Here is a 25,999-nt window from a genome sequence, read left to right as displayed (position 1 = left end):
TGCATGTTTACTTTTTTTTTTTTCATTTGAAGTATTTCATACGATTGATTAATTTGCTAAATGCTGGTTTCCGCCATCACATAAGGCAAGAGACCGTCCTTTCTTAATTTCTATCTGGTACACTCTATTTTGAATAATCTCTATTCTCTTGTGCTCAGAACTCCTAAGCTTCCTTTGTACAAGAGATCTCTTAGATTTTTCCTGTATGTCTTTTGATCTCCTCATTTGGGGACAGAAACGGAAAAGAAAAATTGGTCTTTGGAACTGAAAAAAAAAAAAAATGCCCAACTCTGGCAGAAAAACAGCACCTGCGTCGATCACCATGACAACCGCTGGAGTTTGTATCTATCATCTGTGACATCAATCAACACCCGGGCAGCCCTCATGTGGACCAATGTGCTGTGTAGGCGACTTTTGCATCAGTGATGTCTGTTTAGAGTGCCAAGACATTCAAATCATTGTTCACGCTTGCCATGTTGGCGAACTCTGGTGATTGCGATCTGGACTATGAGGGTACCCTCTATCCCCTGAACCACTGATGCACTGCCATCGATATTGCTAAAGACTGCCTGAGACAAACGCACTTCTTGTGTGGTGTCCACGCTTGCACGAGGGCAATCACATTTGATATAACAACTCTTTTTATCTGCCACACATTCTCCATTGCTAGGTCATCCACAAAGTTTGATAGCAACCATGTGCTAGTTCGGTGGGTCCTCCGATGGCCAAGCGCAAGACTTTACGATGTGGACCTTCGAGCTCCCTGGAGAAAGGAGTTGGGTCACAAAAGTGTCTTGTGCAGAATCTCCCAAACCATCCTTCGTCTGAAGTAGGGCATATCATGCTGCAAGGAACAGGACAAAAAAACAAAACAAACATACAAACAAAAAACTGTTTCACCCTTCTGCAATTCATGCACAGAAAAATCTCACACATCAGAGGAGGACTAACTACTGTATACGCCAAATATTTTGCGAGGTTTTTATTTTCGTGAATTTTGCGAGTCAGGCACTATTCGCAAATTTAAAGACACACGAAAAATATCGAAACATATAAAAAGAAACTGAAGTCATACATGTTCACATCTCGTTTTGATTAAATATTCAATGGATTTTCTATCACTCCCTTGTCCTTCCCACTTTAATATGTAAAACTGTATGTAGTTTGCTCTATATGTCCCTCTGTGCCTCAGAATAGGTCAATAGATCAATGGCACATTACACATTACAAGTGCTGTATTCATCATTATCATTATCATAATGAAGAGGCCCATATAATGCTTCCCTGTTCACACTTCAACTGTGCCATTTCCATGTGAATGTATGTTATGTAACTGTTATTGTAATTTTCATTTGGCCGAATGAAATAATACACAGCAATGACTGGACATTAAGAGCAAAACGGAAGTTGGGGAACGGTTGTTTGTAGTCACACGAACTGAAAACCCACCTGAGTGAAGGTGATGGGGGCATCCCTGGAGACGTACTCGGCATACTTGCAGGCAAACATGCCACAGTCAGAGCCGTTGAGCTGCTGGGGGATGTCCCTGGGACACTGGTACGTCCAGCCATCCATGCTGTACTCCTGCTTCTTCTTGTCAGCGTGCTCAGATACCACGTAGTCCCTTTGGGGCGGAGGATGCGGGAATGAGGGAGGAATTTAGCATGGCAGGTAACATTCACACATCAAAATCAGGGGATTCTTGAAAGCTTTCAGGGGGATTCTTCTATGTTACATGCATCCAAATTGGCAAATATATATATATTTATTTTTTTTTCTTCTTTTTTGGGTGGGGGGGGGGGGGGTGGGTGGGGGGACTCCAAAAAGAATTTAGGAAGACTTGTTTAATATTAACAATGAACATCAATTTGCAGAAGTTATGAAATTCTTAGGCTTATTGTGAGCATGAGGTAGCCAGCCCATCACAGTTAAATACAAATTCCAACCTATTTTGTTTTCTGCTAGTATACATTTTGCTGAAATGGAAGTCTGAGCCTTGACCCCCCCCCCCCTTAAAAAAAAAAGAAGAAGAAGAAGAAAACAACCGACAAAACAACAACAAACCATTGCCAGAACCAATGGATGGTTCAGTATTCAGATTACAAAAGATTGGTCAGAAGGGATTATTGAATGGAGGTGAACTGTTAATAAAGTCCTTTTAACCTGTTATTAATAAAGACTAATACCAAATATACTCAGGCAGGTGTCTATGGGAAATGCGTGTTATAGCAAAATCAACCCATCCTCAACAGGTTAACACACAGATGACAATACTTATGTTGTGAAAGTGAAGAGAACATGAAGCTATTCCCTACATTAGAAAATGCAACAAACTAATGTCAACTTGTGGCTATCGATAAAATATTACAGAGAACCAACTGATGAGTTGATAAGAAACAGTTTCTTAATACTTGAGACCACTGATAAAACAGGTCACTCTGGCATACCGTAATGCATCCAGGCATTGCTGGTTTTGGCTGCCCATGGAATCGAAGAAGGAAATGCTTTTGTTCCGAAAGTCTATCACCTGCAGAGAGCACACAGAATAGAATGGGAAGGATTTGAGGAAGGAACGAGACAGAAATGTGGCAAAACACAAGCAACAGTTTTAATAAGTAAGAGGAAAGAAATGAAGTGCCCCAAAATGAATGGAGGTCAGGCACACATATCCAATATATCAACATATTCTGTAGGTGTCCTTTACTTACAGGTTTAAGCACATGCAAGCTGATTTGACAAAAAAAAAAGAGCAAATTCAGCAGTGTAGGACTGTGTCACGATCATGTCAGTAAGTGATTCTGCAGATGAACAATGTATGTCTGTTCCTACAGGAGAGTAGACATGATAACTTTTTGATTTGGAAATGGATGGTTTGGGTATTCATGTAAACAAAACACTAAACAATACTGCAAAAGTGGATATTTTCGTGCGAGTAATTTTTCGCGCTCGGACAGGTAAGATGACTTTCGCATGTTTTTAATTCCATGGAATCAATACTTTAACTAATCGAACATATGGCATGTAAAAAATAGTCGTGTGCTTTTATTTTCCCTCTAGCTTCTGGTTGCGCGAAACGCGCGCAAAAAAAAAATTCCACTTTTACAGTACAGAGGAAGTACAACCCCTTCACATGATCATCTGCCCCATGTTCCTACTCAACAAGAGACTGCCATTCCCAACAATATGGTGAGATATGGACATTCATGTGTCGTACTGACCGCTAAGCACCAGTGCATTCCCAGATGGACGGGAACAAGGACCATGTCCTTGGCAAAGATGTCAGTCCGTTTGGTCCAGCGCCGTATGCTGTTGTAGCCAGAGTTGACCAGCTTCGGGTAGAAGAATGTGTTGAAGTAGTGCAAGGTTGGGTACTCCTGAGTAGGCCATGATGATCGTGTCAAAAGAATAAAATTACATAATACAACATAATTCATTTATATGTCACCTTTTTCTCACTGCTGCAAAGCATATTATAAAGAATTAACACACAATTACAAAGAGAAAAGACAGAATACAAGTATTTTCAGTTACTTGCATTAAAACCACAGTAAGGCAATTGGCACAACATTTTCCTGGACAAATACAAAACATAAATATGGAAAAAACAAGACTGGTCAGATAGGCAAAACTATGCACAGCTCACTTCCTGATAACTTCCCATAGTTTGAGCATGTAATCACACTACTGAAAAAAAAAAAAAAAAACAACTACCCATTGTTTGAGCGGTGTAAAACTACCCGTAGTTTCGGTCTCTGACATGCACCCTCCACTTAGGCAAAAACACTGTGTGCCCTCCTCCAATATATTTGGTATAAAAAATACAAATGCGCAACAGCAAGTAAAATAATGCACAATGGGCATAAATTACATGAAATGGATCTAATTTCGTGACAAACTTCTCAAAGTTTCAGCCGTGGGTAGCCACAGTACACAAAACTAGGCATAGTTTAGTGGAAAGTGAGAAGATTCCCAAGTGCAAACTGGACTTTTGCAGGAAAGTTCATGGGAAATCTTGCCAATTGGTTTTTGAGAAGTTTGCAGTAAGACTGTCCAAACTATGCACAGCAAAGTTTAGGAAGTGAAATTATGCACAGCTTTGCGTGTAGTCTGACCAGGGCTAAAGGTAATATGGTTGACCTTACCTCTCTGCTATTGCTCCTTTCCATTAGCAGCTCAAAGTAGAAATTCATCACCTATGGTAAATCACCAAGAGGAAACACAAAAGTGAGTACTCTGAAGAAAACATCCTTCCCTCCCCAACAAATATAAGCTGGAAAATTGAAAGGTGATAAAACATTACACAACCCTGATCAAAATTTACAATCAGTGTTACTTGGCACTCTGAAGACTTGTCCCGAGTATACTCCAGCAGGTGTCTATGGGAAATGCATGTAATACTTGTAGTAAAATAAGCTTGTCCCTAATGAGTTAATATTGAGACAATTTCAATCATGAAAGATGAGAAGTAAAATGCTTGTTTCCTAGCAACCCATCCAGAGAGTCATCCAGCACTCTCACCTCATCATTGAGCCAGTTGAGTCCACGGAGGGTCTGCATGTCACGCCTCGTGATGGTAAGCCGGAATCCTGAGACCAGTGCCTCTTGGGAGGGGTTGGGATGGAAGGCTCGCTCTATCTCTTCATCCATCTCAAGAGTCAGCTCGGCAAATTCTTCTCCCTCCCCCTCCTCGTCCTCCTCGTCCTCCTCACCCTCCTCATCCTCATCCTCTTCTTCCAATTCCTCCTCCTCTTCATCATCATCATCTATGACCTCCACCACATCCTCCTCCTCCTCTTCTGCCTTCTCCTCCACCCGGTAGATCACATCCTCAACCACGCCCGGTTCCTTCTCAGCCTGGCTTATTCTGGCTTTTATCTGTAAGGGAAAGAAATTTATTCTACGAATGTGGCATAAAGGCAACTTCGAGTTTGCAATGTCCATGTTCATTTGTTGGTGGTATACAAACTAATTTGCAGCAAGTCACAGAAACATACGAATGCCCTAGATTGTACTTCCATGATTACTTTTATGATTTGACTCTTGCCACATCACACAAGAAATTGAGTAATCTATTTTCATCCCGGGGTAACAGATAACTAATATGATAATCTATTATGGAATCAGACTTTCATAGAAGAGGAATCATATTCTTGAATGACATATTCATCTAAGGTTGTGATATCTTGAAATAAAACTGTTAATTTACAGGGACTTTTTCAGAGGTAATGTAAACGGAATATCGATCATAATGCAACTTTGCTTGACAACCTGTGAAAAACACAACGCTCTTGCAAAATTTAACTTTTTATACCACGTTTGGCAATGCCATGCTTCATGTGATGCAATTGACAACACTTGTGCATTCACTTACAATTTCTTGAGCCTCAGCTTGTCCTTTTGCTCTCTGGAATAGAAATTAGAAAATTAGAAATTGAAAATAGTAAAAATATTGTACTGACTATTGCATTACTACTACTGGACATTGTATTTTTTGCATTCTTTGTTTAGCCCTCAGACAATGACATTCAATATATTCATAATGATACACATTTTTGTGACAAAAGAGCCCTATCATATATGCTGATGTCTAGCTGATGTCTAATACAAGCCCCTGGTTGCAAACTAAGTATCCCCCCCCCCCCCCCCGAAAAAAGAAGAAGAAAAAAAAAGAGAGCAACTGTCAAGATAACATGTAAAGCTAACAGAAAATGAGTCATAAAGAAATACAAACTAAACTTTGAATGGACTTGTGCAACACCATACTACCAGAAAATATGATCAAAGCTTAACCCTAAAAAGACTGGGGGGGGGCCTAAAAGGCCCCCCCCTCGACATTTCGCGCGATTACTCAGCAACACGCAATGCTCTCGCCGCGATGCTCTGTGACTTTTTTCTTTCGAGTTTCCCGCACATTTTGACACCAAATTTGTGACCCCCGGGGGTACGGTTCTGAAGTTACATAACTTTTTGTACGTGCACGTGAGACCGAAAATGGCTCAAAAATGCGATTTTGTGTACAAAGTCAATACAAATTGAGTTTTATCACATGGTTCATATAAATATGCTTATTTTTACTCTCAATGGCTAAAATCAATTTGTGTTAGTGGTATTATGCTTCAAAAAGGGTCTGCCACAAATTTTGCTGAAAAAAAACAACAAAAACAAAAGGTCAAAAACAAGGAAATACATAAGAAATTCATAAAACAATAAAATAAATAAGAAATTAATTTAGATACCGAATTTTTTTTCAAGTACATTTGCTAAGAATGCTACACAGAATATCTAGACCAAAAATGAGCACTTTTGGAGCTTTATTTACTGATTTAGATAAAAAAGTCTGATTTCTCGCATAAATTAGCATAATTAATAAAAATAAAATAAAAGAAGACTATTTTGGAAAATTTAAATATACGATCTTGTAGATTACATCGCACACTACCATTGTGCAAATTTCCGCGGCGATCGCGCGATCCACGGCCGAGATCTTAAGGGGGGGCCCTTTAGGCCCCCCCCCAGTCTTTCGAGCTACCAAAATAGCCCAGTCTTTTTAGGGTTAAAGATGTGATATCTCATCCTTCCTCGGGTACCTCTCATATCCACACACACAAACAAAGCAAGTTGATAGAAAGTTATTTGCTGCAAATTTGAGCATCCTTTCGGTATTGTGGGAAGTGACCTTTTTAAAAAGCTTCATAGTGTTTTATGGTATCTGCCCCATATCTGAAAAGCTCTTCACCCTAAAATATTACACTAAATAATAAATACACAGACATTGTAATACTGTTTCTATGTATTGGAAGGATAAGTTAAAAAGAATCAAATTCTCCAATAATTTCTTTTACTCACTCTCTCTGCATAGAGCTTGACTTTGAGATGCTGCTCATCAATCTCTCTCCGCTCTATCCTGACACTGGACTCAAAGCGGGATTTTCTGTGGTGCAAAATGAAATAAGGCTGTACAGTTAGAGGGGAAAATTCTAAATCCAAAAATGAATCAAGAAGTGGTCATAAGCCTGATTAGCATGACAGAAGTTTGATTTGGATTACAAACCGTGGAAAAATCTCATATTCTTACACCTTTAGCAGGAATGGGTATCTCAGCTGATTAATAAAAACATAAAAAGAAACTTCAAAACTCACCATTCTCAACACAGTTATAGCAAAGAGTAGTCAGGTATTCTGTTCCCAAAATATGTTTAAGTAAGCAACTGACAGTAATTTCTCACTTCAAAAATGTACAATCTTCTTTCAGATGAGAGACAATATCAAAATTAATATAATATATTTGTCATCACAAGATCATGATTTTCACTGAATGCATTCGATATTTTCAGGTATTGTCACTTACAAGTCTTTAATCCAGTCATCTGCGAGATAGGGCGTGGCACACAGGCTTCGCTGGAAGGCACTCATGGGCGTGGTCTTGGGCGGGGACCTGACCGAGGTAATCTGGACTGGGCTCTCTGATTCATTGAAGTCTGAAAGGTAAATCATAGTGAAGTTTGTAACAATTTTTAAACGTATTAATGAAATATGAGCAAAGAAAATGGGATTTCATAGAGATTCAACCTCGAGACCTACAGGTTGCTAGACCTGAGCTCTTACCCACTGAGCTACATAAGGCCCTAGTGTGGTGTTTGTCCTAGAAAGTCCCCGATTTTCAATGCTCATGTGGTCAGAAGCTTAGTACCTAAACCTGACATAAACTCGTAGGAGAGAGATCAACATGGGGATGAATGTGAGGGATCACCGAAGTGATGCGATTTTCAAGCATGTGTAGATTATTCCTTAGTTTGTGGTCGTTTTCCCAAACTATATAGATTTATGTATGCATGAAATTCACTTTTAGCATTAAACTATATAAAAAAAAATATGATGTGAGAAAATATAGATGTGAGAAAACCAATACACAGAGTCCGTCACTAGACAATGGTTAATCAGTATCTTTTTTTTAATATGCAAAATGATTCGTGGAAGAACGACAACCTATCAATATATGAAATGGAAATACTCTGAAAACCAAAATCATCTTTTAACTAGACAGCAGGAACAAAATGGAGACATAAGGGAAAAGTAAACTCATCACCAGTGTAAGAAACTCAAAATAGTTAGTCAGATATAGATCTTAGAATAATAAGTATTTGTTAATTACTATGATTCTCCCCTCCCAAAAAGAAAACAAGAAAACAACTTTCATAGTACATACAACTCTTGTGTTAAGTTGATTTGCACATTTCTAATTCTCCTAGAAGGGAGGGCTAGGGCTTTAATCTCTCACCAGGCTGGCCGGGCGTAGCTGCAACGGCTCTCTCCCCCGAGGGCGTCCCAGGGCTGAGGTGACTGGCTGGGGCATGGATCCGCTGACGCACCGCCTCTCGGATCTCACGCTGTGTGGAGAACTGGTGTGGCAGGACGCGGGTGCCCAGCTGGCTGGTCTGAGTGGACGGGCCAAAGGTTGACCGCTGGTCAGCTGCCGTTGTACGGCTCAGCTCTGGTGCCTTCGGTCTGGTGCGGAAATCAAGATACATAACTACATAAACTTTGGATAATAATACATCAGTATGCAATCTGATATAAAAACCATTATTGTTATCTAGATAAATCTGCTGCTGGCATTGGTTAAAACCTTATCCATGACAATTTGATAGACATACCAAATTGCCACAATCATATGAAACTCTGAATTAAACGTGTGTAATGTTGTGTAATGATACACAAGCTGTCACTACCTCCTGTCCTTCCCATTCCACTATGATGACCGGATATCTCTTCACCTCCGGCCAGTCAATGACCCTTACCAATACTCTCCACCTCATCCAGTGAGTCACATACCTTCATCATCCCTCAAGTACTCCAACAGACCAGTGAATGTTGTTAAAGCTCAATCTAATTTACAACCAGGCTGAGTCAAACCCAAACATCTTGCCCTTACCCCATTGATTATTTACAATTGTTGTTGAATCCAAATCCAAGAATACTTCCTCCTTCCTAAAACTAGTCTTGCCTTTGTTTCTAACAACCAGTTTTGCCCAATTGAAACCCCCTCTTAACATGAAGACTCTATCCCCATTCACCCATTCGCCCATTATAGTATGTTGTAACCAATGTGAATAATTCAATGTATGAAGTGAATTGTAACATGCAAGGAGACCCGGAATTTGATGCTCGAAGAGAGAGGTCATTGCTGTAAGACACCTCTCAAATAAAGTGCTCTCCAAAATATACTCAACTGGGTGCCACGATACTTCATTGAACGTACCTCAGTAAACTAAACGGATCCCACTACACAGCACTAATTCACAATTACCTTAGTTTTCAGATTCACAGTAAAATGTCCTGGACCCGATCGTAGCATTATGTTTGACACCAGCAACTTACAATCCATACAAAGGGATGCTATTTAGAATGAAAAAGATGGCCTGAAATACATCAACATGAAGCTGCTTCGTACATGAAAGGGCCTGAACTTTGATACCACAGGGACCTGAATTCAGGCTTTTGGCTGAAAACTGGCATCCCTGCATACAGTCACCTCTCTATTAAACTGCATGGTAACAAATAATAAAACCTTCTTTAGTTGTTGCTTTGGTAGCTGTAAATGCACCTTCAAATTTTTCTTGAAACTCACAATTGGAAACCTTGAAGATGTTATGTAAAATAAGGCTCCTGATCATATCTCTGTATGACAATATAATTTCTGATCAAATTTTTGCCCATCTGGTAGAACGTGACGTTATTTGCCTCTTTAGTTTTCCTAGTGCCCACCAACCGACAAGATTATCTCCCACAGTAAATCTCAATGTTGTAGGAACACTGTTGTATAAAACTTTGAGCACTTCAGTGCAGAAGATAGTCACTACATAAAAACAACAAAATGCATCTCATATAATTATAAACACATCATATAATGTAACACACAAATAGGAAAAAACACACACACACACAAAGCTCTGTGTACTAAAGGTCTTCTCACCTAGCACCTGTCTGTTGAGTCACAGTAGAGGGAGCCCTAGACCTTGCATCAGGGCCCTGCAGGGTGGACGTGCTGCTCACGCCTGTGCTGTAATCTTTGGAAAACTGCTGCAGCAAATTCTGATACTCTTGTCTCTCTTTTAATCTCACACACTAGGGCAGACAGAAAGCAAAAAAATAGAAATTAAAAACATTTGTTTTAGTAACCAATGTTTCAAATGTTAGGAGCCCTCAGAGGCATACTCTATATGTTAATTACCTCATGAGCATAATTTCTGAATTGCAGTCATTTAGGAAAATTTCTTGAGTGGGTAAAATCATAATCTAGAACCAGAAATATGGTATTGAAAATAGCTACTATTATTTTGCTCGACACAGTTCACATCATGTGTTCGAATAGCTATGGACACTGTACTCACTGTCAGCCACCACCCTACCTGGACTCCAGGGTACTTTGGTTAGGTCGGTTTAAAAAATCATACACAAATCACAAAGTTTACTTGAATTATGAGTTTTGAGAAGATACTCACCTCCAAGGCTGTCAGTTTGCTGTTTGGCAAGTGAGGACGCCCTCTTGAGGTATGTGAGACAACCTTTCTCTTTGTTGGTCCGGGAAACAGCTTGTCTTTGACGGGGACATAGCTCTCAGGTTTAATGGGACCTCTGGCAGTGACTTGTGAGTTGCTAGGAAAAAGGTGAAGACATTGTGGAAGAATTATATTTCTGATTTGCAAGTGCTGAACGAATACATGCATGGCAACCAATTGACAAACTGCCCTACATTGACGTAGATAATTGAATAAATAAATGTATGTGTACACTCTTTGTTTGAACAGCAAATCTATGAAATTGCTATGGTGATATATACTTAAAACTTAAACAAGTGTTGTTGTTTTTTTTTAATGAACATGCAACATGTCTTCTGTTCACTCCAAGAATACCCTCCATGCAAAAAATGAGATATGGAAAATTTTTACGAGAAATGAACTAGAGTATATCTTTACAATGCTTTAGTTACCTTTTTGATGTGTTGGATAACGACTCTTGTGGCTTCACTGCTGAGATGCCACCCCTGATCCAATCCAAATCATCTTGCTCTTCATGGTGTCCATTGTGTAGAACTGGTAAAGGAGACTTGTTTGATGTAATGCTTGTACTTGATGATAAATGCTTCCGGTGTGGAGGCTCCCCAGCTAAAAAGTATGAAAAGGAATAGAATGGGTTCACTTCATATAGGAGTCAAAAGATTTCTCCTTTTTTTTTTTTTTTTGCCACATTTCAAATATAATAATTTTAGTGGTCTGAAAGGACCATCACAGAAAAAAGCTACTTTCAAGCCCTGATGTAAGTATATATTTAAGATAATATATATATATATCAATATTAATAAATACAATACACATGGGTAAATACATTACCTGGCTCTTTGAAAGACACTGGACCAGAAGCATTCTTGCCCTTGTTTTGTGTTGACATGTTGTTGGATCTTGATGGAACTGCAGCATGGCTCACAGCCTGAAGGAGACATAAAATAAAACAACATCAAAATTACCTCCTGTGGTTTGCAGTAATGCCAAGCCGTGACAGCAGTATATCCATGTACCGGTGACCGACAGAGCCGTCTGACACATTTTCCAAAACAACTGGCTCCTTTTCTTTCTTTCTTTTTTTATGATGGCTACCCCCCCCCCCTTTTTTTTTAAGGCCCTCAAATATTGAACAGTTGATGTGGAGTCTGAAATATGTAATGCAATCTCTCTGAACATTTCGTTTGGTTTGTTTGTTTGTGGTTTTTTTTTTGCTAGTTTTTTTTTTTTCCATAAAAAAAGGAAAAAAGCAGGCTGTCTTATAAAGGGAAATGGATGGGATGCTAAACATGTATTTTTTTATCAAACATCACCTAGAGAATCTCAGAAAATGTTTGCACACACTTCGCAGCATTCTTAATATACAGTGCACTCCTGTCATAACAAACATGGTTACAACAAAATTCTTGGAAAAATAGCAAAATTAGGTAAAAAATAACCATCTATATATGTACTTTACTGTTTGGCTATAATGACATTTTGATATAATGAAAGAAACTCACCAGTCCCAAGGACTCCGTTTTAACTAGAGTGCACCGTCACATACATTGTGGAATGATCCCAAGAGCGCTTGTAAATTCAAAATACTGCCCTACTTTGGCAAAAGGAAGCAAGGGACAAAAGTGACATCTCTCGTAAAAGAGCAAAATGTGTCTGTCATTTACACTGATGTCAATGGACTATCATTCATTCATTCATTCATTCATTTATTCATTCATTCATTCATTCATTCATTCATTCATTCATTCATTCATTAATTCATTCATTCATTCATTCATTCATTCATTCATTCATTCATTCATTCATTCATTCATTCATTCATTCATTCATTCATTTTTCATTTCCAACAAAAACATATAAATATATTACAAAAATTGAATACAGTGCATGAATTTCATTATATACAAAGTAAAGGATAAATTTACAGAAAACTTGTAGGTATAGGAAAATGTTGGAAATGGGGAGGAATGCTAAAAAGCTGACATCTTATCTAACATATCTCTTAGTAGGACGAGTGTTTCTACATGAAATTTGGCCTGGAAGAAGAGCTCATTATGTGAATTATGAAAACATCAATAACTCAAATTCGGATGGTATGTCACTTGCTTCCTTTTGCCAAAGTAGGGCAGAATAGTTCAGTTGTGCAATGCTTCCTAAAAGACTAACAATAAAAAACAGGTGATGGAAGAACTCCCTAGAATACCATGTGTCCAGATTTTACATTTTTTAATTATTGAGCACACTCTCTTCCATTTTTCATCCCATACCCACCGCATGTGAGGAGTGACCAGCATTGGGCTGTCTCTGGTTATTTTCTACTCCTGGTTCCCCCGCGTGTTCTGGGTAGCTCCTCTCCATGAAGTGCTCAACGGGTCGGAAGAAGTAGTTCTCTCCAAACGAGGTTGCCTTCTTCTTGATCCACGTTGCCACTTTGATGAGAGGCGTGGATTCGCGGGAGTTGGTCAAGTCATCTGTAGTAGATGTGGTACAATGTACCGCACATGTATATATATATATATCTTTTTTTTTTTAAACAGAAAAAATCCATCAGCATGTTGTTCATCTTAGCTTGGGTGAATCTGAATCAACTCATGCCCTGTCTCTGCCTTTATCTTAACACAAGGAAAAATTGTAGGCTCTTTCTTTTTCTGCTAATGTAAATACATGTGTTACCCTACAACCTGTACATCAAATTTGGACAGAAGACAGTGAAAAGCCTCATAATATAAGAGATTTTCTCTTTCTTAACATGCATGTACACTGTGACATACTTTGCCATAAAGGTTTGGAGATGTACCATTTCCCCTAATAGCCCTCTTTGTTTTTCTGTCCAAAACACTGACATTACAGACTCATTTTAGGTAGTCTAGCCATCATGATTAAACAAACAACACACTACACCAAACAATAACATTTTCAGTGAGAAGTCTACAAATTTGCACAGAAATCATAAATATCTTTGTTTTCCTCAAATTGTTACCTGTGTGGTTAGATGTACGTGCCCTCTTTGGCTGAGGTGTCTCCAAAACATCTTGAGTTACATCGTCCAAACTGCAAAAATTAAAGTGGAACAAGTCAATCAGATAGACAAAGAGGAACAGGGTTCTAAAAAAATGCAGTCAACACTCCAGACTTGTGTCTTTGGCAAACGCATAACACTTATTGTATACGCCATATACACTGTATTTCGCAAGTCTAAATTTTCGCGAATCGGGAATTCCCGACGAATTCGCGATCGCGGAGTCTTTGTACTGAACGGAGAAATGTACATGCATACATCACATCCACATCGGGATCAGAGTCAATATTTTCGTGTGTCTTTAATTTTGCAAATAGCACCTGACTCGCGAAATTCGCGAAAATAAAAGCCTCGCGAAATATTCAGCGTATACAATACATTGAAGATCTTGTAGCTGTAGCCCAACCGAAAGCCATGTGAAGCACGGTGTCTCGTTATGCGCAGCATGGTGTGTGAAAAGTAATAATAACAATAAAAACTAGAAATGTCGCTATGGCGACTGATGCCTCCGCCATAATGCATGATTCTCCCAATAGGTGTCTAGTACAATGTCTTCACAATGTGTGATGACAGTTTCACATAACTGGCAAAATACTGAAATGACAGGTTTGTCAGAAATATCTTGAATGTTCACTTTCCTTGAACTGGGTTTGCTATAATTGTCTAAGAGTGCAGGTACATGTACACATATTTGGGGAATTGAGGATTTTTACTTGACTTCTGACCAACCCTTTTATAATTTAATGCAATGAGCAATTCTCAAGGTATGAAGAAAAAAAAGAGTGTAATTACGGTACAAAATAGATTTTTTCTTTGCATTTAAACCTGACCTTTGACCCTTAACCTTTGACCTTCTGGCTGGAAATTTCCCAGCGAATCTCCATTAGGTAATAGACGTAATAAGTTTTAAAACTAATAATGCAAGCATTGCATTTTGAGGGAAATAGTAAAATTTTGAGGAGTTGACCTTGACCTTTGATCCCCTGACTATTGACCCATGACCCCTAAGTTTCCTAGATAATCCCTGCCAGTCAGTACATGCGTATGTACCAAGTTCCATGAAAATACAGTGTACATTGAACCATTTGCGAGAAAAGTGAAATTGTAACATTTTCACCTAACCTTTGACCTTTTGACCTTCGACCTTATAACATGAAACTCTGTGGAGAATCTTTACGCAGTAGTACATGTCTACACTAAGTTTCAAGAAAATACCTCCGGGCATTGCATAGATATGGGGGAAATAGCAACATTTTTAGCATTTGACCTTGACCTTTTGACCTTTGACCTCTTGCCAATGTCACTAAAATCTACTCAACTAATTGCTCTATCATACATCATCCTTGGACCAAGTTTGGTGAAAGCTGCTTCATCCAGTTTTGAGTCATCATGTAAACAGAAATAAATTTTAGGATTTGACCTTGATCTTTGACCTTTGACCTCTGTCCGATTTCTCTAAAAAACTAATCAAGTAATTGTCCCATCATACATCATCCTCGGACAACGTTTGGTGAAATTTGCTCGATCCAGTCTTGAGTTATCGCGTAAACAAATACAATTTCATGATTTGACCTTGACCTTTGGCCTTTGGCTGATTTCACCCAAAATCTAATCAAGTAATTGCCCCATCATACTTTATACTTGGACCAAGTTTGGTAAAATTCCAGTCAATATTACTCAAGTTATTACGTAAACGAATGCGGATGGATGTACGGTCGTACATGTACGTATGGACGGACAGACAACCCGAAAACATAATGCCTCCGGCACCACTTCGTGGCGGAGGCATAAAAAACGCACTAGGGTTCAACCTACCACGCCAAAATTCAACTGCACACAAAACATAGGCTTCTACATGTACTGTAGCTAGCAGTCAAATATTGGATGGCATTATGGTCGCGGTTTGAATTATTGGCGGATTAATTTACCTACACACTTTCATAGCGATACCCCTCATCAGCTCATAATACTTAGTACAGCTCTACAGAGCTTTAAATTTACTGTTATGTTAGAATCTACAGTAAGCTAAATTCTTTATGGAGACTACCATGGTAGGTGTTCTACAGAATCTACATTGTTTGTAGTTATAAATATTGGAGCTTTAAAATAAAATGTAGCTCCTCATATGCAACGCTGCACACTGACACTGGTCCAATGGTCCCTGACCAGTAAAAATTACTGCTGGACCAGTAACTTTTTCAGGAATGGACTTGTAAAACATGGACAAACTGGGTATCTACTGGTCAGACAGACAGGTTGGAGTTAGTGTGCAGCCCTGTCGTATGTTAGGTGACATCAGAACGTTTAATAGTCAGCTGGCAGGACCAAATTCTCAAATCCAGCTCTCCTGCAAAACTTTTGAAAGATGTTACAATGGTCTACCAACAAAACAATGGCAATGCTTCATTCCTGACAACAGTTTACTTTAAATCATATCAATTTACACACACACAGTCATTAGTTTAAGTTGTAAATTATAATTTTAGACAAAGGAAGGTGTCAACATGATTGAACTGAATTAGACTCTAGATGTTAAATGAGTTAATGCCTTCAAGTTCAATTCTAGTTTCTAGACTGATCACTGGAAACTAAAGCATGTTAATTTCTAATAGACCTTATGCATATGACGTCACATGGTCTTAGCAACTGAAGGGCACCCTCCCTCAGAGGGCAAGCGAAGCGTTGCGAGAGCGTGCTTTTATACGCGAGGTACTGTACGTGCATAAACGTACACACAGCATCAATGTTTCTTTTACCGTCTTTTCTATTGCATCTAATTCACAGCTCTAGATCGGCAAAGTTAAACTTGTACGACAAAATCAACATTTCAGGTATGCACTCACCAGGTATATCCAACATTTTGGAAGAATTTTCATGAAAAAAAGATGCAACTACCAGTGGTCGTAACAGCTCTTCAACAAAATTATTATTATTCATATTATGAATCCGTTAACCAATCACATGCGAGGTAGATTTCTACGTGTTTTTTATTAAAACATGTACCTCGCATGTGATTGGCTAACGGATTCAAAATGGCGACTTACAGCTACGTAGCGAACGGCGATGTTGCAATATGGATACAAATTTCTGCGATATAACCTAGGAATACTCTAGTTACTGCGAGTATTTCGATTGCACAATGTGAGAAAGTTATCCCTAATATTGCTGCATAATGTGTCATGTCATGTCAAACTTGTTTGAATGTAAAAAAGCTGTCTGAAATTTGGTTTATCGTAACGTTTGATCTGTGCGCGTCCGCTGGCAGCGCATTCTACAGGAGCCAGCATCATTGCCTTTGGTCTGTATACAATTTGTAGCTCAACTCCACAACATATTTTGACAGTTTTGACAGAGTAGCCATTCTGTCCCTGGTTTTTTTTTTTCCACTTTGATTGAGCAAATAGATGCTCCAGCAGGTATATTGGGGCGAAAAAGAGGTCGGGTCTAAAATGTAAAATACCGAACAGTTGTAGAGACGAACAAAGAAACGTAAAGACCGCACTGCCACTGGCCTGGGGACTGGCAGCGCAGCGAGTGATCACCCGAGGCGATCGCCGGTAATGCGCGTAAGAAAAGCATATAGCTAGCTGCACGCTAGCCCAACCAGACGCTCTTAGTACGCTGTGCGAATACAGCGTCTGACCAACGAGGCATGCACCTTAAAAGTGGGGAACCACAACACGACTACAAAACTTATTAAAATTTATACGTTTCTTATAAAAAATGTATACATTACTCACGTTAAGTGCATGCTTGTATTACAGAAGGTTCATAAGTCCATAGAGAGCTCTCACGATAAGTCCACTGAACAAAAATACATAGCATAGAACTAGATTATATTAATAGATATGAAGTCTCATTATTATTAGCATTCGTCATTCAGCACTAGATGGCGCTGTCGTGCATGTACATCGTTTTCTACACATGCAGTGCTCAACTTCTGAGCCCATTCGCGACGATCGCTAGCTGTAGCAGGTGTATGACAGGGGTGCATTGATATCATTCTTTTCAGAATACGGCCGTATGTCAAACAACATGCTCGAATCTCAAACCTGAACTACTTTTGCCTTCCTGTATGTGGGGTTTGCGTCTGCTACCTATCGCTAGTAGCCCAAGGAGGATGATCTGTTCAGCACGCCAATTCGAAATTTCGCACTTATTTGCCATGACCTTTGGTGTATTGTGTACTTAATCCACATAGGGCAAAATATGGCAGTATCGAAACTTCACTTTTTTCAAAATTGAAGTGTTTTCTGATTTTTTGAAAGGAAGATTTATCGACCTCAAGTAACCGCATGTGGTAAGAATGGTACATGAAATGGACCTTGCAATGCCTGTTTCAGTGAAATTGGCTGCCCGATTGGAGCCCAGTGGAGAGCTGCCGCGGGCGTCGCAATGGGTGTTGTGTGATTTACGACTACCCGCGGATGCCGCGCAGGCTGCGCGCTGGCTCAGCGCTAGCGAGCTCTTGTGGTTACGATGATGGGCGAATCAAAGCCGCCACTACAATGGGAAAATCAGGTACGCGAAAAGTTAGTGAAATGCCAGATTTTTTCAAGAAAACGAAAAAATAGACTGATTTAAACACTGTTCATGTCTATATCACGTATTAATCTATGGATAATTGATCTCATTTCATGGCTTGATGTACATCTGATTTTCAAGTGGTGGTGGCTATTTGTTCGTTAGATGAGTTTTAGGTATTAAAAATGATCTAAAGTATCAAAATTCAAAGCGATCGCCATGCGATCGTTGAACTCTCTTCGTGTTTGTTGGTCCCTTGGTACAGCCCTGTCGCGCTACTTTATACAGCGACTGGGCAGTGTATAGTTAGCTGCATGCGTGTGTAGTCAAGGACTTCAATTGCCCTCCAAGATGGCATCGCGAGTGGTTGTCAAGCGAGTGATCATACTTGGTGATGACGTCAATGCACAAGGTCTATACAGATTGCACAAATTGACCACTCTCCCCCTGTGCCGTGGATAATTAAACATCATGCATCACAAGCAAAGGTCAAGGAGCGCGCTCCTCACGCTGAGGATGAGATTGGATCCTTTTGCTCGATCCTCTGGCTCTACATTACTTTTAGTCTAGATCTAGGCCTAACACTTTTTGTTAAAATGTTAGATAGAACTTGGACTGGAGTACAGGTCTTTGACTTACTACCACTGGGCGTTATCATAGGTAATTCAAATCTGGTAAATATCACGGATAGTAGAGAAAGATACTGCAGAAATAACTATAAACAGCCCTGTCGCAGTAATTTACAGAAGTACGAAGTCACTCGCGATCGCACGCATGGCGGCGCGGCGTCTGGCCCTGCTACTGCACAGACAGACATGATTTGCAGTAGGCGGGACCACAATAACAGTAACTGTACATGCAAGTTCAAATTATTATCTAATCATTACCTCTCCGATGGGCGTTTTTTCGACCTAGAAGTGGATTGATGAGTTTCAGATCCAATCAAATTGCGAAAGACTTTGTTTAGTGTAGAAACCATTGGAAATAATAAGTTTTTTACTTCCTCAATGTAAACTTTTGTACAAAATGTCGCGGCAACATGCACTTCCCATGACCTCATCCGCGTCACTCAAACTGCTGCGTGCAGCTCTAGAATTAAGAGTTGATTCACACCTCATAATCAATCAGAAATTAAAGTCAAATAAAATTATTACCAGATTTATTAAACTTATTCTGAAATTTTACATTTTCTTTGCTCTTTCTGCATAAACACATATCTCTTTTTTTAATGAGTTTGAAAGAGCCTGGAGCGTGAGAACGCTTAATCTATTACGTAATACGAAATCGTTGCCCAAAATAAATTCGGCTTCTAGTTTAGTGCTGCATGCTGCTGCTACAATTCTGCTGCCAAAGATCGTGTACGACTTTGCTGCTGCTGCATGTCTGCTGTTGCTCAACAAAGTGTTGAAGTCCACATCTCATCGTCTTTTGTTATCAGTGTTGAAAGCCGTGATAACAAGATTCTCTCAAACGTCGAGAAACTGTCAAAGAAGAGGGGGCATGCATGTAAGAAGTAGCACGATTTATTCAGCTTTGCTTTTGTTGTACGGTACCCACTTGCCTTTTTAGTCAAACGATATGCCGTTTGCGGCTCAGTGTAACGTTACTGTCAGTGTCGTTAGTGTTGGCAGTGTTGCTGATTATGGCCATGGCTCTACTACGCAGCTACGAGTAACTTGTTAGTCAAACCATTCTGTGTGAACGCTGATGCTATGTGTAAGTCGTTCCATGGCCATGGCAATAGCAGTTCGGGAAACCCACTCACAAGGGGGGCCCCTCCTTATAAGTAACCCGTCCCCCTTATAAGTAACCCCGTCCCCCTTATAAGTAACCCCCGGGGCACCCCTTATAAGGAGTCTCCACGCTTTTTTGCAATGCAACGCGAAAATGAAAGGACTGCGGCAATTCGCTTGATTATGTCCATAAAGCTTCACAAGTTTCCTAGTTACTCACGAAATTTGAGCAAAATCGGTTTGAGGCATCATATCTAAAATCATGGATTTAAATGCGATGTCAAACGACCCATGCGAATGCTGAAATGCGAGCGATTACTGGCGTGAGTGTCGCCAGGCGCGGCGGCGTGGCAATGTTTGAGTGCAGACGTGGCGACTGACCTCCGTACTCAGTCGCCACGTCTGCACTCAAGCATTGCCGCGCCGCCGCGCCTGGCGACACTCACGCCAGTAATCGCTCGCATTTCAGCATTCGCATGGGTCGTTTGACATCGCATTTAAATCCATGATTTTAGATATGATGCCTCAAACCGATTTTGCTCAAATTTCGTGAGTAACTAGGAAACTTGTGAAGCTTTATGGACATAATCAAGCGAATTGCCGCAGTCCTTTCATTTTCGCGTTGCATTGCAAAACAGCGTGGAGACTCCTTATAAGGGGTGCCCCGGGAGTTACTTATAAGGGGGACGGGGTTACTTATAAGGGGGACGGGTTACTTATAAGGAGGGGCCCCCCTTGTGAGTGGGTTTCCCGAACTGATAGTGTGTATGAATGAGCATGCGTGCCAAATATTGTGATTGATCGAGCGATGTACATACATGCATGGTCATATAGGCCACTGCAATAGCTGCCCCTCGTATTGAGTCATAAATCATTCATAATGTGGTGTCTGATGATTGATAGTGCATGATAATTCTCGTGATTAAAATACTCTTTATACTTATTAGAACATCTTGATCTGGAGTTCTTTTACCAAATGTTTACCTTCCTACCGTCCATGGCCCAATAGAAGAGGTTACCCGTACTGATTGCTGATGTGAGACCCTGTTTGGCCTAGGCACAAATTGTGCCTAATGAGTATGACTATGAATAAGTACAAGTATGATTATGAATCTCTTGTTTGTTCCTCTGGCATCATTGATAATGGAACAATCTCATTGTCAATGATAATCAAATGATGACAGTAATTTGGAATGATAATGGTGATATTGATAAAGATAATGATACTAATGATACAGTACCCCTCTCTGTCTTCCTACCTAGAAGAAGAGCAAGTGGAGTTGGACAGAGTCTTCCAAAACTTGCTGCAGTAAAGTCCAACTTGCCAAAGTCAAAGAGAAGAAAGTAGACTAAAATTAAAAATCGCTGCTACCAAGCACCAGAGATTGGACATGGCCAGCTCAGGACAGTACTTCGAGCAGCAGCCTGTCGTCAGGCAGTGGAAAGGAACTTTCTACAGAGACATCGACAAGAGATGGATTAAGGGTCACTTGTTGCTGACCAATAGATGTCTAGCATTTCAGGAGCAAACTTCTGACAATGTCTGCCTTTCCTTGGATATTGACCGCATAGTTGATGTGAAGGTGGAGAGAGCCTGGATGGGTTACAATACTGTGGTGGTTTTGTTTGGCAAGGAAAAGTTCTGGTTTTCTTCCTTTGCAAGTTCGCAGAGTGTGAAACAACTTCTGCTGCATTTTATCAAGGAGTCCCTCCTTTTATCACCTGGCTTAGAGGGGCAGATGAGCTCTACTAGTGATCAATCATCAAGGACCAAGCTTGGGAGTGAATTGCTGTCCATTGCGGAGGATTCACACAGGACGCTTGGCGATGCAGCGTTGCAGCTTTCGGCTCAAGGAGAACAGCTAGATGATGCCTTGAGAAAGACAGATGTCATGGAGCGATATGTGGATGTTGGAAACCGCAGCATCTCATACTTGGAGTCTTGGCTTGGGCGGTGGAATGTCAGCTCCAGATCATTCACCACTAGAGAATCCAAGAAAGAAGTCCAAGCCATGCAGCAGGGACTGAAGCTGCCTCAGGACTTTCCTGTTGTCTATCAAGCAAAAAGCAACAAGGAAGAATCAGGGGTACTTATAATAAGCCCAGAGGACATCCTAATTCAGGATGGAAGGAAAAACATGGCTTTTAAATTCGGATTGAGAGACATTAGTGTTATCAATGTGCCCTCGCCATGGACACTCGTCATCACCAGACGAATGATTGGTCAGGCTGACATCAGGTGTGAGCTGATGAGTGCCAGAGTAATTTCTATCCTGAAGATCTTGGAGAAGAGCATCAAGAATAAGATTGAGTATGATGAGCCACAAGAAGTGGCCTTTGCCGCAATCAATCCTGCATCCAAGAGACAGCCGACTGATAGGGAGGCACTCTTTGCCAAATGTGATGGTAAGTATTAAAGCTACAACGACATGGTACTTGCACACTAACATTGTAACACGCAAATATGACCTGACCTCAAGTCAATTAAAATTCAGAAGACTGCAAAACAACATGTTGTGTGTGCAAGAAATTTAATATTTGTTCATAAAACCAAAGTTTTATACAGTCAACCTTGCACAAGTTGAAAAATTTTACCCCTGATGGATACATTTTTTAAACTTAATTGTGTATACATGTTTAAATATTCATTCAGGTCAAAAGAATGCTCCAGTCCCTTTGTATTCAGCTTAGGCAAGGTTGACTGTATTCTAGCTCTTTATCCGCTCTCCAAATTTTGAGCTGGAGAATGTTTTGAAAGTCGAATATTTTTAAGTCAATATGAAACCTGTTTTATGTTGACTCCTTGGCCATAATCTCCTGTGCACCTAAATGCTTTAGAAGTCCACATTCGAAAAAACAAAAACAAAAACTGTTTGTGCAGTTACTGACTTCAAAACTATTTTCTTTTGACCCTTTCAGGACAACATTTTACTAGAAAGCTCAGAAGAAAGAGTGTTTAAAATTAGCCAAATCACTAATATAGTTTCAGTGACATTATCAGACTTTTATGGTGAGTAGTTGGAAAAAAAAAAAGAAAGAAAATTATGTACATTGAAATTTCTGGATCCCACAAGTGAAGCATTTAGATCAGGTTACCATGATCATGTGGTCATACCAAAAAAAAAAAAAAAAAAGAGGATCAAGCGTCACCTATGCAGGTAATCTATCAGGATGCATGGCTATCAGTACACTTCCTGTTGTGGTTGCTTACATTTATTGAAATGGTGTGGGCAGGAAATATTATCAAATTGAAAGTTCTTAATTTTTTTTCTTAAACAGGAAGTGGCATAATATCAACAGATCTCATTTATAAGGTTTGAGCAGAATTGATTGTAGTTATACAGTATATCACAGAGCTCTATCTTTCAAGGTCAGTACATTTGTAATCATGTGACATTGTATGAAATGAAAACTGTAGGCCCTATGACTTGCTTCCTTGAAAGGATTTTGTTGTGGCTTGTGTAGAAGTCTTATTCAATTGATGTTTTGACCAGAATATTGCTTCCAAATCATGTCTTTTACTTGAATTGTGAAAGAAAACCTGCTTTCTTTTTCCTTAGGGATAATGTGTGATATAATAACCATCATAATAGCAGATTCATGATGTCAATTGTAAAAGAAATGTTACAGAGAAGATTGACACTGCACAGTGCAATAACACATTAGGTAAAGAATATTCTGTGGACACAGGTACTACTTGTAGTTGCTGTGTACTGTGAAGTTATCTACTGACATTAAATGGATTCCTCAAAAACTCAAATCGGTCATAGTCCTGCTGCATTCATATGAACAGTGTGAGATTTTGAGGTGACTATTCAAAAGTCATCATAGAAAACTGAACTATCTGCAATTCAGTTCAAATTCTGCTTAATGACTTACTGATTACATGTACATAGTGGATTTTGTTTCAGTGTGTTCACTGAATATTGATGTGTTCTTGAGATGTATGCTCCTTTAGATATTCTACAAAACCTTTCAAAAATTTATACTGGCTAAGTTCATTGATTATTAAAAAGAATCGTCTGAAGTTTTGTCAGATAATTTTTTGTTTTATGTTCTGTCAATTCTTCAAGCTGAATAGCAATGATACAACTCTTACCAAATTTTCTGTTTGTTTGTTTGTTTGTTTGTTTCTCAAAGCAGGCCATAGCAGTGCAGAACCATCAAGAAGACCTGATCATAACCAGCCAATAGGAGGGCAGCAGATCCAGGTCAGCAGCCAATCAGATGTGGTGACAGAAAGTGAGGCTGCTGAACTCAGTGGTGTTTTGAAAGACCTCAAGTCATTGGCCGTGGAGGTTGGCAGTGAGTTGGACGTCCAGGATGAGAAGATCTCCGAGCTGACCAGCAGTGTCACACACCTGACAGAAAACATGGATACCAGTAACAGGAGAATGCAGAAGCTTCTTTGAAACTTACTGTAAAAACAGAAATTTTGATTTCATGAATTTCATGAGAGCCATTTGAGATTTGTGAAATTTAAATCCACGCTAAAGTTCTTGTCTACACTACATGCATTGAATGCCAGTTGCAATTCACAAAAATTTCATGCTAGGAAAGAGACCATTGGTTCCAATGCATAAAAATTGTGTGCCACAAAAATTTCTTGCTTTCCAGTATGTTACCACCAAAGTTTTCAGTGAGTGAGAAGAATGAATATTTATAGGCATTCTGTGTTGATTACACATTACATTTTTGTATTTTTATCCAAATCATCTTATTTTTGATACATTTCTCTCTGACAGCTTTGATATTTGTGACTTTATAATGGTAAATGTGAACACAAGTCACATATTGTCAAATATGAAAAGTGCAGCCAGAAGAGACTTCAATTGAAATGTTAGGGGATGAGATTTTTTTTAATTCTTTAAAAAAATGTTTGGCATTTATCATTCCCCTAAGAATATTTATGCCATATTTTATGGGAGCTGGGATGAGCTCCTAGGTGTGCTCCAAGTCCCAATGACCATCATCACTGCGATTGTCTTCAGTGTCACTGGAATCGTCATGCTCATGGATGCTGTGATGGTTGCCATGGCTACACTCCTGTTCATTTCCATTTGCGCTATCACCACTAAGCAAGGCATGTGGTAGAACATTACGCAATATGTTCTCTTCTGCACAAGGATCCTCCACAAGCTGTCGATGATTCACCCACTTAGCCTTTCTTCCTGTGAGAGGCCATACTTTGTGGACATCATTTTCCTCATTCTTGTCAATGACCACGTGAGACATCTTGAAAAACTTGTCTTGCAACTTGTGCCTCCCAGTGAAAGCATTCCTCTTTCTGAGAACACAATCCCTAATCTTAAATGGAGCAGCAGAAGTACAGATGCTGGTTGTGCCTTCTTTCTTTTTTCTCAGCGGCCTCCCTGAGCCAATCTGACACAATGCGGTGAGCTTTCTGAATTAGCTTCTCCCGTGTCTGAACATCATTCTTAATTACTCGTCAAGTGATTCAAGAGGTGATCTAGAGGCAACGATGGATTCCTGCCAAACATCAAGAAATATGGCATCTCTCTAGTCACCTTGTGTGGTGTTGAATTGTACACAAAGAGTATGTGCTGCATAAGCTCAGGCCATTTTCTGCATTCCTTGGGATCTAGAGACCTGATCAGTCCACACAAAGTCTTGTTCAGTCTCTCACTCTCTCATAATGGATGCCTCGGCACCTGTATCGTTGATACATCCCACTTGTACTCTTCCAATTGCTATTGTGCAGCATGGACTTCTTGCCACCAAGCGATCCACCAAATCAGCTGGAATGAAGCCTCTCCAGCCACTACACTCCCTCTGTTAGCTCCTGGATACACTGATGTATGAGGTGCACTGGTAGCTAGATACTTCTGGCGTGGAGCTGGTTTCCTGTTTCTTTGTTGGGCAGTCCTTACCTGCATGTTCCTCTTTCATACAGTGGAAACACACAATCTCCTTTGTACATTCCTGCTTTGTGTGGCCTTTCTTCAAGCAGTTGTAGCACTTCAAATTCTCTCTCCCTCTCTTGGACTGTGCTTTTGGGGGATTAGCCGGAGCTTGCACAAGTGCTTGCACAGTCTTTGTGAGTTGAGCGACATCCTTCTTCAGATCTGACAGCTCGCTCTGCAAATCATGTCCACTTCTTCCACGATGCTGTGTGGTGGGACTGATATACACGCGTTCTGTGA

General features: G+C 39.9%; 2 protein-coding genes across 2 annotated transcripts; one reads left to right on the top strand and one right to left on the bottom strand.

The window, feature by feature from the left end:
• Nucleotides 1–375: 375 nt before the first annotated feature.
• On the bottom strand, nt 376–19,151 carry LOC140243817 (uncharacterized). Its single transcript, XM_072323484.1, has 17 exons — nt 18,990–19,151; nt 13,540–13,610; nt 12,831–13,030; nt 11,391–11,487; nt 10,991–11,165; nt 10,503–10,656; nt 9,974–10,125; nt 8,279–8,505; nt 7,349–7,478; nt 6,847–6,931; nt 5,372–5,404; nt 4,519–4,875; nt 4,143–4,193; nt 3,219–3,374; nt 2,448–2,527; nt 1,450–1,624; nt 376–844 (listed from the first exon to the last, which is right to left on the bottom strand). Exons 1-17 carry the CDS (start codon nt 19,079–19,081, stop codon nt 782–784), a joined length of 2,298 nt encoding a protein of 765 aa, XP_072179585.1. The 5' UTR covers nt 19,082–19,151; the 3' UTR covers nt 376–781.
• Nucleotides 19,152–21,235: 2,084 nt separating this feature from the next.
• On the top strand, nt 21,236–24,247 carry LOC140243986 (synaptosomal-associated protein 47-like; the record flags this gene model as incomplete). The annotated part of the gene is made up of 2 exons (XM_072323647.1): nt 21,236–22,241; nt 23,979–24,247. Coding segments are annotated over 2 exons (1,275 nt in total), but the record flags the coding sequence as incomplete, so codon positions are not given.
• Nucleotides 24,248–25,999: the final 1,752 nt, after the last annotated feature.

This window comes from Diadema setosum, chromosome 20, assembly GCF_964275005.1.
Source record: "Diadema setosum chromosome 20, eeDiaSeto1, whole genome shotgun sequence".
In the NCBI taxonomy this organism is placed as follows: Eukaryota; Metazoa; Echinodermata; class Echinoidea; order Diadematoida; family Diadematidae; genus Diadema; species Diadema setosum.
This window is presented reverse-complemented; position numbering and strand designations above follow the sequence as displayed.